General features: G+C 38.1%; 6 protein-coding genes across 6 annotated transcripts; 5 read left to right on the forward strand and 1 right to left on the reverse strand. All coding sequences in view use genetic code 12, as the record gives it.

Moving 5' to 3' along the window:
• Window positions 1-387: 387 nt before the first annotated feature.
• I9W82_000186 (uncharacterized protein) lies at window positions 388-3,708 on the forward strand (the record flags this gene model as incomplete). Its single annotated transcript, XM_067690651.1, has 1 exon — window positions 388-3,708. One exon carries the CDS (start codon window positions 388-390, stop codon window positions 3,706-3,708), a length of 3,321 nt encoding a protein of 1,106 aa, XP_067550212.1.
• Window positions 3,709-4,072: 364 nt separating this feature from the next.
• Window positions 4,073-4,675, forward strand: I9W82_000187 (sterol transporter; the record flags this gene model as incomplete). Its single annotated transcript, XM_067690662.1, has 1 exon — window positions 4,073-4,675. One exon carries the CDS (start codon window positions 4,073-4,075, stop codon window positions 4,673-4,675), a length of 603 nt encoding a protein of 200 aa, XP_067550213.1.
• A 442-nt stretch (window positions 4,676-5,117) lies between these two features.
• On the forward strand, window positions 5,118-6,470 carry FTH2 (Fth2p; the record flags this gene model as incomplete). The annotated part of the gene is made up of 1 exon (XM_067690673.1): window positions 5,118-6,470. The coding sequence occupies one exon, from the start codon at window positions 5,118-5,120 to the stop codon at window positions 6,468-6,470; it is 1,353 nt and encodes a 450-aa protein (XP_067550214.1).
• A 116-nt stretch (window positions 6,471-6,586) lies between these two features.
• Window positions 6,587-9,451, reverse strand: CWH43 (Cwh43p; the record flags this gene model as incomplete). The annotated part of the gene is made up of 1 exon (XM_067690684.1): window positions 6,587-9,451. The coding sequence occupies one exon, from the start codon at window positions 9,449-9,451 to the stop codon at window positions 6,587-6,589; it is 2,865 nt and encodes a 954-aa protein (XP_067550215.1).
• A 622-nt stretch (window positions 9,452-10,073) lies between these two features.
• I9W82_000190 (uncharacterized protein) lies at window positions 10,074-10,447 on the forward strand (the record flags this gene model as incomplete). The annotated part of the gene is made up of 2 exons (XM_067690696.1): window positions 10,074-10,077; window positions 10,164-10,447. The coding sequence occupies 2 exons, from the start codon at window positions 10,074-10,076 to the stop codon at window positions 10,445-10,447; spliced, it is 288 nt and encodes a 95-aa protein (XP_067550216.1).
• Window positions 10,448-11,002: 555 nt separating this feature from the next.
• ATP3 (F1F0 ATP synthase subunit gamma) lies at window positions 11,003-12,043 on the forward strand (the record flags this gene model as incomplete). Its single annotated transcript, XM_067690707.1, has 2 exons — window positions 11,003-11,052; window positions 11,191-12,043. 2 exons carry the CDS (start codon window positions 11,003-11,005, stop codon window positions 12,041-12,043), a joined length of 903 nt encoding a protein of 300 aa, XP_067550217.1.
• Between the last annotated feature and the right edge of the window lies 1 nt (window position 12,044).

Here is a 12,044-nt window from a genome sequence, read left to right on the forward strand (position 1 = left end):
TTAATTTTGCTGTATTTTATTGCCAATTCTCATTCACATGATTATTATCAACGAGTTTGTAGTGTGAAGAATTATGCAGTCACTAAGAAGAATGATCTCTCATCGTTGCTAAGTAAGCCAAGTTCTTGCCATAATCCTTTCTGGTCTCTTCTCTCGTAGAAATGTGATGTAGTGACTCAGCCGAGCCATAACGCACGTGAGACTAGAGTCAAAGTTTTATTTTGTGTAATGTAATTTTATAAATTAATTCTGACCTGATAACAAGCTTTTCCGCCCTGTAGAAAATTTTCATGAAGAGGTAGAACCGTCCACTCCTTTCAACATCACTAAGAACAGACTTCACCCTGCTGATATCATAGAAATAGTGGAACCAAAATCAATCGAAGCATGGGATCACACACGAATCAAGGGAAGAATTTGAAAAATTCAAGAAAACCGTCAGGAAAACTTGATGATGCATTTCAAAACCATGATGAATTTTCCCTAGAAGCCACAGTTGATTCTCCAGAAGCCACAAATTCCCGAACGAATAATTATCACAATTATGGTTACTTTGAAAGTTTAGCGAACCCACAATTTAATGAACAAGCTAAATCGGCAGGCAAGTCTGCTAATCGAAATAGAAACTACTCCATCAGTGAGGCATTCAATTACAGCAGCAACCTGAACAACCCTAATTTTGACATAAGTGGACGAAGTTATGTTAGTATGAGCCACAGACCAAGCATTTTTGAGAGTGCTGGTTCACCGCAAGTGAATACTGGCGCTGAAGTGCATGAACAAACAGCAAACCTAGCTAATATCGGGGTGGTTGATGGCGAAGAAGAAGATGGTGGAGACTACAAGTATGACACAAGCATATCTGGGGAGGGTATTACCGAGGAGTCAGCCTATCCCAAACAGTCCCCTATAAAGGGTCATGAGAGAACTTCGTCGTCACCGACCTACTCCAGTATAACTCCGTTGCTTGGTGAACCGCGTGCAAGCTACACCGGTGGAGATGAAGAAGGTACGATAGGGATACTTCAGCAAATGAAAGCGTCAAATGGGAAACCTGCAGACAAAAGGGCTTCAGCCAAATCACACGGGAGACCACCTACTCCAGAAAAAAAATCACAGCCAAGCCGCCTACACACGCTACTCACAAAACCATTTCAGTTTATTCCAGGAGTCTTCTTGGGAACTTTGTTGAATATATTGGATGGTTTATCCTACGGTATGATCATGTTCCCCATAAGTGAGCCAATTTTTGCAGCATTGGCACCAGCAGGACTTTCAATGTTTTACATGTCATGTATTGTTTCCCAATTGGTCTACTCTTTAGGTGGATCCGCATTCAAAGCAGGAATAGGTTCGGAAATGATTGAAGTCACTCCGTTTTTCCATACGATGGCATTCAGTATTGCTAGGCAGATAACATCTGATAATTCAATAGAAAATCAACAGGAGGCGATAATTGCCACAACAATCACTTCGTATGCTATTTCGTCCATTGTTACTGGTTTGGTGTTTTTCTTGCTTGGGAAATTAAAGTTGGGTGTCTTGGTGGGATTTTTTCCAAGACACATTCTTGTTGGGTGTATTGGTGGAGTTGGTTATTTTTTAGTTGCCACGGGAATTGAAGTGTCATCTAGACTAGAAGGAGGTCTTACCTACAATTACGAGACGTTCAAGTATTTGTTTTACAATCCCACTACACTTTTGGAATGGACGTTACCATTAGTTTTGGCTTTGATTTTAATACTCCTTCAGCATAGGATACACAATTCATTGCTCGTGCCTTTGTATTTCATTGCGGTGTTTGCTATATTCCATTTAATTGTGTTGTTGATTCCATCATGGAGTTTGGATGATGCTCGAAAAATGGGTTGGGTGTTTCCAGCAGTAGAGGATGATCAACCCTGGTTTGAGTTTTACGAATTGTACAAGTTTCAACTAGTTGACTGGTTGTGTATTGTGAGACAAGTGCCAACGATGTTGGCATTGACATTTTTTGGAATCTTGCATGTCCCTATTAATGTGCCTGCCTTGGCTGTGTCTATTGGAATTGATGATGTTGATGTTGACCGGGAGTTAGTAGCTCATGGCTACTCAAATGCGATTTCGGGTTTACTTGGATCTATTCAAAACTATTTAGTCTACACCAATTCAGTGTTGTTCATCAGGGCCGGTGCAAATGATAGACTTGCTGGTATTATGTTGGCGGTAGCCACTGCGGCTGTTATGATTGCGGGACCTGTAGTGATTGGTTATATCCCAGTTTGTGTTGTTGGTGCATTGATTTACTTATTGGGATATGAACTTCTCAAAGAATCAGTGTGGGACACGATTGGAAGATTGAGAAAGATTGAGTACTCCACCATCATTATAATTGTCGTGACGATGGGTGCTGTTGATTTCGTTGCCGGTATAGGAATTGGTATCTTGTTAGCTTGTTTGTCCTTTGTGGTTGAAGCTGCAAGAACACCGGTAGTGCAAGGTATATACTCCGGTAGTGTTGCGAGATCCACTGTATTACGTCACCCAAAGCAGCAAGAATTTTTAAAGAATGTCGGTGAACAAATTTGTATTGTAAAATTACAAGGAACGATATTTTTTGGATCAATTGGTGGGGTAGAAAAAGAGATACGCGTGATTTTCGAAACCGATAAATTTGACAAGAGACCAGTCAAGTATTTGATAATTGATATGAAAGGAGTTATATCTTTGGACTTTTCGGCAGCAGAAGGGTTTAGACGAGTATTGAATTTGGCAAACGAGTTCAAGACGCTGTTGGTTATATCCGGAGTGAGTGAAGAAGACGATACAATTCAAGGTTTACGTGATGCTGGTCTTTTTGAAAACAGTGAACAAAACGAAGGCTCGTCTCCACCAATTGAACTATTTAGCTCATTGAATTATGCATTGGAATGGTGTGAAAACTCATTCTTGAAAACGTACAAGAGCTTGAAGAAAAACAGCCCATTAGATCCAGTCACTAGGCATACATCATCAAGGTCAGTTCCAGGAGCCAAAAACAACAGCACTAGTACAAATACGCTTGTAAATCTGGGTTCAAGTGGAAGCATGGCGCGGTCTTCGTCCATACAATCACCATCTTCGTTCAGCAATAAGTTGTTTAACCAGTTTGGTGGTGAATTTGGAACTCCAAGAACCAAACAAGTCCTACAAGCAGCAAGCAAAACTGTTTATGATGAGCAAAAAACCCAGCATAAACTCCACCTGAATTCCAACAGTCAATTCTTACAGAAACAACCATTACCTTTAATGATGATTACTTTCCAAGGGTTATGCTCCAAAGACGCTGAATTTTGGGCTCCATTAGCACCATATTTTGTCAAGGAGCAAATTCCAGAAAATTTGCAATTTTACAACACAGGAAAGGATGAGCCATCTTTTTTCATAGTAGAGCTGGGATTAGTTCGTTCTGTGATTAGATTTGGTCCTGAGGGAAGAGAGTTGCATAGTTCAATTGTTCCATTAGTTGCATTTGGTGATTTGGATGATGCCTCTCAGTACAGACCAATTACTTATACTACAGTAACCGATTCAGTAGTATGGAAATTGTCCAAGGCCAATCTTAAAGAAATGTTGAAGCTGCAAGGCTCAAAAGGAGAAGCTATGTATCATGAACTATTGGAGATTGAAGCTAAGCTTATTAGAGAAAGGTTTGATACGATGACGGCTAATTTGATAATATCGGGTTAAAACCAATACATTTGACGTTGAGAGACAAAGATGTTATTGCATATTAATACACGCATGTATATATATCAAATAGTAGTTGATAACTAGATTGTAGGTACACACCTCTGCGTTGACCACTAGGTGTCCGTATATCGGTATTTGGTCCTCATTACCAGGTTTACACGACCGTGGCGTTTCCTAGTAGGATTATGTGAGTATTACGTAATGTTTTATTGATAACGAAATAAAAAAAGAATATTATTATGTGCGTATAACAGCAATATTAAAAAAAACAGACGGCGAGGTATAATACCCAACAAATCTCTCACATTCTTTTGCTGAATATCTTAAGCTATAGCACATTCACCCAATCTCAATTAAAACCATGGTCGCTTTTACCAAGATTGCAATTGCAGCAGTCTCCACCTTATCTGCAGTCAACTCATTCTCCCTTTTCAATGAATACGTTGACCGTGCACTTGCTGTGTTTCACACACCAGAAGAACTCAATTCACAATACAATCTTCAACAACAAAAGTTTTTCCAAATTCACAACGATGTTAATGTTAATGACGATAGTAAGCCAGTACCTGGAAAGTCTCCTATTGAAGTTTGCGATTACACCAGCAAGCAACTTTTGACACTTGATGAGATTATCATTTCACCTAATCCTCCACAAGCTGGAGCCAATTTGACATTCACTGCTAAAGGTACGGTCGATAAGACTATTACTGATGGTGCGTATGTTGAAGTTGACGTGCGTTATGGATTTATCAAGTTGATTCATCAAACTTATGACCTTTGCAAAGAAATCACTAAAGTGAATTTAGAGTGTCCGATTGAAAAGGGGAAACAAGTCATTACTAAAGAAGTTGAAATTCCCGAGGAGGTTCCTCCTGGAAAATATATTGTCACCGCTAGAGCATTCACTAAGGATGATGAGTACATAACTTGTTTGACTGCCACAGTTGAGTTTCCTTACGAGTAGGTACTGCTACGCACAATTTTTATGCAAATTGGTGACAAGGGAGAGTTGAACATGAAGCTGCTGTAAGACCCCAGTGTTCAATAGTGTATGAGAGGAGTTCGCTTTTGCTTAGTGATAAATGTATAAACTGAGTTTAATTTAGATTACAATACAAAGTTCAATATACATCGTATACAGTTCTCATATGTATAGGTCGAATAGGAGATCGTTAAAGGGGGAGGGGCATAGCTAGACTTACATGCTCCTTTCTTTCCTTCTTCTTACACAAATGTCGCGACTGATATTTCTTGTCTTAATTTTTGTATTTTCTTGACATTGAAAACACTACATTACTACATTTGTACTATATATACGCACATCGGATCATCATCAGAAAATCATTCAACTTTTTTTTAATAAAAGACTTATACTTCATACAAACACAACTCAGTCTATATTCAAGATGTCTGCGATTGAGGATTACTTCTCAATACAGATCTTCTTCATTATCCTAAGGGAAACCTTGGAATCTGCAATCATCATCTCGGTATTACTTTCATTTATAAATCAGCGGTCTCACAAGTCCGATGTGGGGACAACACCACCACCAGCATCAAGTTCAGCGCACAGTCACGCTAGCAGCACCCATTTACAACAAGTTCAAAGGAAGTTGAAGATTCAAGTATGGGTAGGTGCAATCTTGGGACTTGTCATTTGTTTTATAATTGGACTTGTATTCATTTTGGCATTTTACTTTATTGGCAAAGATTATTGGTCGTATACTGAACGGGTTTGGGAAGGTGTGTTTTCGATCTTATCGAGTATTATAATCACTGTCATGGGTATTGGGTTACTACGTATCAATAAAGTTATGAAGTTGAAGTGGTGGATCAAATTGGGTGATGCTTATAACCAGGAAGGAGACGAAGAAGATGGGGAAGAGGAGATTGCAAAATTAGGTGATGGTGATGTTACTCCTGATGAGTTTGATGGAGACGATGGTGGTGATGGAATAAATAGCTATGGTGGCACCAGATCAAGTTCAGAATCAGAAAGTGCACCTTTGACAGCATCAAATGGATCATCTGCTACGTCCAAGAGATTACCTACTCGAAGCAAAAGACAAAAGTTTGGTAAAAAATACTTTTTGGCCATCTTGCCATTAGTCACAACATTAAGAGAAGGGTTAGAGGCTGTTGTTTTCGTTGGTGGTATTGGTGTAAGTTCACCTCCATCTTCATTCCCATCATCAATTGCAGGTGGACTTGCACTTGGTGCATTGGTTGGTTACACCTTATACAAAGGAGGAAACAAAATGTCTCTACAATATTTCCTAATCACATCCACATGTTTTCTATACATTGTTAGTGCCGGGTTAATGAGTCGTGGTGTCTGGTTTCTCGAATTAGAATCATTTGTTCGTAAATGTGGTGGATTGGACGTTAGTGAAACTGGTAGTGGACCTGGATCGTATGATATCGCCAAGAGTGTGTGGCATGTCAATTGCTGCAATGGTCTAACTGATGGTGGATGGATGGTGCTTAATGCTATTTTTGGATGGACAAATTCTGCAACGTATGGCAGCGTGGGCACGTATATGGCTTATTGGATATTTGTTATTATATGGTTAAGAGTCAAGTTGTACGAAGAAAGAGAAGGTGTGTTGCCCTTGATTCCAATCAAGTGGCAGTTGAAACGGATTAGAAAAAAGATTAGATTATACGAGCTTAGGAATAGTCAAAGCTTGCACACTATAGAACAATCACAACAAGAGGCAGGTGTGGTTGAAGCAGAGCAGCAGGGTTTATTGGAATAGGCATTCCATTTTGCTCTGTGTTTATATAGATTTACTTTATGCATTAATGATTATAAAAAAAAAAAAGTACTTTATAATACAAATGATTTACGCAAAAACGTCATTTATCATCTCCTCTATAACCCCGGTGCAAAATACCTAGGTTCATCAAAGACATGGTACCGATGTCCTCTAACACCATCACCTCTGAAAAGTTGTGGCATTCGTAAATTCTCATCCACCGACTCCTCATCAATGAAGTGATAATCATGATTGTCAAATCCGCCAAATCCGAATTTAGCAATTTGCAACTCAGTATCAGTAATTGTAGACCTCGAGATTCTTGCATATGCAATTTTCCTCAAGTCTCGGAAAAGTATATATTCACACCAACGATCCCAATCAGTTGAATCAATATCATGCATTCTTGATTTTTCCGAAACATAGGTGTTGTAATTTCCAACTAATGGATCTGTAACCAAATAACTCAACAAGACCAATGGACGCTCAGATTTGGCCATGATTTCCTCAACGCCCAAACTTTGTAACCTACGGTCTTCAACATCTTCTTCTTGACCAGAATGGAAAACAACAACATCAACTAAATTGCCATAAATATCCAATGTCGCATGGATGGCAGGTGCCAATTCACCTACTGGGGAAGGCAAAAGATGATGCGTGGATTGAATAATGGGGAATTTCGATAATAATGCAGCTCCCCAAGTATGCTTATTTGGGCCTGGTCCATAATCAACATACATTCCCAAATCTTCAGCAATCTTTTGAGTAAAGTCTCGATTTCCACCAATTAATCTCTGCGTGTCGGTCTCCAAAAGTCCAACAATGTCCAATTCTGCATCCTTTATAAGATCTCTCATTCTAGTTTCTGATGACCACATATCATTATCTAATCCAAAATGGACACACCAAATTCCCGCAGTGAATGTTTCAGTCTCTGGGTGATATGGTTTACCCAACCCAGTTGGCCATCTCTTGATTGAGGTTGACAATGCCAATGCCAAAAGTATAGTTATTATCGTTGAGATTTGCTTGACAGTTTTGCTGCTATGGAAACTGATTTTGGAAATCTCACTCTTTCTTAATTTGTAGTTGGCGATTCCAATAAAAATCAGCACCACGGCGGTACCTAAGACAATGTCGGTTCTCTCCCTCAATAATGGTCCACCTGGTACAAATGCATACGCCACAATCCAAACACTAGCTAATGAAATCAAAACATTGAGGAAATAACCAAGGAAGAAAACACCAGCCGGGTTGTAACCAGTAATTGAGTGGAAAATCAATGGCCCAATAGAGACAATGTAGAAGACAAAAACCAAAGTACCGATAAACCCTGGCCAATGTTTTAAAAAGTAAACAGCAAGGGCACTTCCACCTCCAACGAGGAGATTGTAACCCCAACTGCTAAACACATTTGAATGGACCTTCAAAGTAACGATAAGTGCAATAGCAAAAGTCAAAATGTGTGGGAATGCACCAGTCACCATAGTTGGTCCTCTAATTGGGAACCCTTCCCAGGTCCAAAGAGTTAAAGTACCAGAGTCTGACAATAATGCCTGCAATGCAAAATAATATCCACCGAATCCAATTGCACCTAATAGAAGCGATCCGCCAACTTTTTCAGTTTTGAGGTTTCCCAAATCAACTTTGTTCAATGCAGGTGTGAAAAATGCTCCAACCAATCCAATGAATATTCCCAATGGATTATATCCACCATTTTCCTTGTGCATGATTGGCCATATAGGATTATTTGAGTAAAACAAAAACTTGAAGGTTGAAGTTGTTAAAAGACCCAAGATGAAAGTTGCAATAAAAGAGTTCAACTTTCTTGGTTGGCTAGATAATGCCCAATATTCATTCACTGTGGATATAATACCAAACACAGTTCCAGCTGTTATAGACAACAACTTTTGTTCTGGGTCTTCGAATTTGTATGCGCCAATTCCACATATAACTGTCAATGATCTTGTTAATTGAGGATGTTGAGCAAGATAAACTCTCAAGCATCGTGGTAACAACACAATCGGAGACAAGAATATTGCCAAGACAACAGCTTCGTATCCCGAGATACCCATATACCACAATGGGAAATACCAAACACACAAGAACAAGGAAGTCAAAACGGTCCAATACATGTATGAATTGATCAAGTTGACAATCACTTCAAGGTTGGAAAATTCATCCCTTGGCTCTTGCTCAGCAGATTTTGTAGGGGTCACTTGAATGGACTTTTTTTTTTGCCCCGTAACCAATTTCAATCCTTCACCTGAGATACTAACTTCAATATCAGCGTAGTCTACAGCTGACCATGCATCAAAAAGAATATCCAATGCAATCAATGACCATTCAAAGTAAGCATATACAGAATAAGCACCAGGTCTGACATGCACTTTATGTTGAATAAACCAATAAATCAAGGGAACTAATGTACCAAAGAAACTGACACCGGTATAAAATCTAGCTTTTCTTTGGAAAGATCCCTTTGGTGATAACAAAGTGGTACACATATCCCATGGTATAGTCAACACAATATAAGATATCATAAATACATCATGGGCATCATGATCATCGGTAGATGTAATGTACATCCAACCACCGGCAGTTATGGTTCTCAAAAGCCCTGAGAATAGAGCAATATAAGGCAACGATGAGTTAGCTCTGTATAGACTGAGAAAGTTGAATGCTAATAGCAAAAATCTTGGTCCTGCTGTCATTGCAATGACGATTTGAAACACTGATCTCTCGGGATACCGATCCCCAATAGTTGCTGAAACACTGGGGAACCATTCATCAGGGTAACCAAATGATGCATTTTCGACAATTTTGTAGTAATGTAAGTAACATCCTACTGCCATTGCAGCAAGGAATGACAGAGCTGCAAAGAATGTGTGAGCATAGGCAATGTATTTTGCATTGAATGAAATTTGACTGGTGAGACTGTTGACTGGGGCAGTCACTTGACTACTTGATTTCTCTGTCATTATTGAACAACCGCAAGAGTTTTTTTAGTGATATTATGAGCCAGTCGCCTTGAAAGCCCACTGAATGTTGAAAGTGGAAATATACCTCGGCAAAGTTTCTAAAAAAAGAATGTCACTGTAGATATTTGACACATGAGAAAAATTCCAAAAATCTTTCGCCGCATTAAAAAAGAAAACACAGAGCACAAGCATTCAATGTACATAGCCACAACCACAATATAGTTTAAGTTTAAAGGAGGTACGACTGGAAAGTGGTTTAAAATGAATCTTCTGATTGTATATATACATATATGTATATATTGATTCTTTTCACTCTGCTATTTGTAATAGTATTGTAAACGCGTATTATAGTCTATTGGGTAGCTCCTCATGGAGTGAAAAATTTAAGGAGAAGTCGTGTACTTTTGTACTGAAAATTGGTCCAGTCAAATTTCATCATTTCAGTATTACTACTACTACTAACTACTACTACCAAACAGAGAAAAAAAATTAGATACAGGTACACCAAACCATATCATCACTAGGAAAAACGACAGAGACAATAGCATATAATTCCTATCTGTTATCTATTTTGGCATAAATATTCTTCATTGTAACGTATAACATAAACTAATAGCATAATATGGGTATGTCTAAACACCAAGCAAAGGAAACTTTCAAAGTTTTAGTGGAATCATTTTACTAACAATATATACTTCTACAGGAAAATTAGACAGTTATGATAACCACACGAGGCCTGAACTTGTCTCATTCGATGATATAAGTTACAATGACTTGTCACAAGTTGAAGCAGCAAGAAAATCAATGTTGAGAGAACAATGGATAAGAGTATATGAATTGAGGGTAACACATGAAGCAGTAAGGAAATGCAGACAATATCATCAAGAAGATGCAGGTAGAAATTGCAAGAGTTTGATTTTGAAATACTTGAAGATGCTAGAAACTTACCCAATACAAGGTTATCAAGGTTATCAAAAGAATGATCCATCGAAATAGATTTTGTTTTACTACGTTTTCTAACTGGATAGATTAGGAATTCAATGCAATGTTATTTAAAGAGAATTGAGTAAGGTCAGTGGTGTACTGATAAGAGGGTGTGTATCTTAGGGGAGTTGTGGAGTTTCATACAACTGTGATATAGAGCTTCAATTGATATGACAGTGTTACAACTCCTTCACTGAGAATTACTCTGACTAGTAATGAAAGAGTTAGTCTGATTTCTTGATATCTCTGTTTATTGTAGATTGTAGATTGTAGCTATCCTTCCTGATTTATGAGGTTTGTTATTTGATTTATGAGGTCGTGTAATTGAGTTCAATTTGTGTGTTATTTTACCCAATAAGATCAATAAAAAAAACTTTTTTTTGTCCGAAAAACAACAACGAACTTTCTTCAAATAGTAAAGAGAAATGGTAGCATCCATATTTTTTCCTGTTTGGTTGGTTGGGACTGAGAGAGAGAGAGAAAAATAAAAAAATTCAAAAGTCAAAGTTCAACGTATAAAAGCTTTCTACATTACCAGATTCAACTTCACATTTAATACAGCACAGAATGTTTCGTTTAGGTGTCAATCAAGCTGTCCGTGCAGCTCCACGTGTAAGGTATGTTTAATAATGAATCATGGCAGAAGACTGTGCAATTTATTTTGTTGATCTAAGGGGAAGAGGATTCTTGAAAAAAGCATTCAGTCTTAGCACCCTGCCTCAATTGAATCACTAGATACTAACCAAATTTTACAGAAACTATGCTACATTACGTGAAATTGAAAACCGTCTTAAATCAATTAAAAACATTGAAAAGATTACCAACACCATGAAGATTGTTGCTTCAACCAGATTGAACAAGGCTCAAAGAGCTATGCAATCATCTCGTGTCTTTAACGAAAGTGAAAAGGATTTCAATGAAAACGCTGATCCAAAAGATGCTGTCAAGTTTCAACAAGAAGAAGGTGCTGCTGCTTCATCTACACCACAAAATACTTTATTGATTGTTGTTTCTTCTGATAAAGGATTGTGTGGATCTATTCACTCTCAATTGTCAAAAGCTGCCAGAAAGAGATCCGAAGAATTGAATGGTAATGTTGACATTGTTGCCGTTGGTGATAAAGTTAAAGTTCAATTATCAAGAACTCATGCTGATAAATTGAAATTGGCTTTCAATGGTATTGGTAAAGAAGCACCAAACTTTACTGAAGTTGCTTTAATTGCTGATGAAATTGCCAAATTGGGTCAATATGAAAATGTTGAAATTCTTTACAACAAGTTTGTTTCTGGTGTTTCTTTTGAACCATCTACTTTTGCTGTTTACTCTGCTGACATTATTGAAAGTGCCCCAGGTGTCAACAAATATGAGTTTGAAGGTGAAGATCCAGTTAAGAGCTTGGCTGAATTCTCATTGGCTAATAACTTGTTGGCTGCCATGGCTGAAGGTTATGCTTCTGAAATTTCTGCTAGAAGAAATGCTATGGATAACGCATCAAAGAATGCTGGTGATATGATCAACAGTTACTCTATCTTGTATAACAGAACTAGACAAGCTGTTATTACTAATGAATTGGTTGATATTATCACTGGTGCTTCATCTTTGGAATAGA

Source organism: Candida metapsilosis, assembly GCF_017655625.1.
Source record: "Candida metapsilosis strain BP57 chromosome Unknown scaffold1, whole genome shotgun sequence".
In the NCBI taxonomy this organism is placed as follows: Eukaryota; Fungi; Ascomycota; class Pichiomycetes; order Serinales; family Debaryomycetaceae; genus Lodderomyces; species Lodderomyces metapsilosis.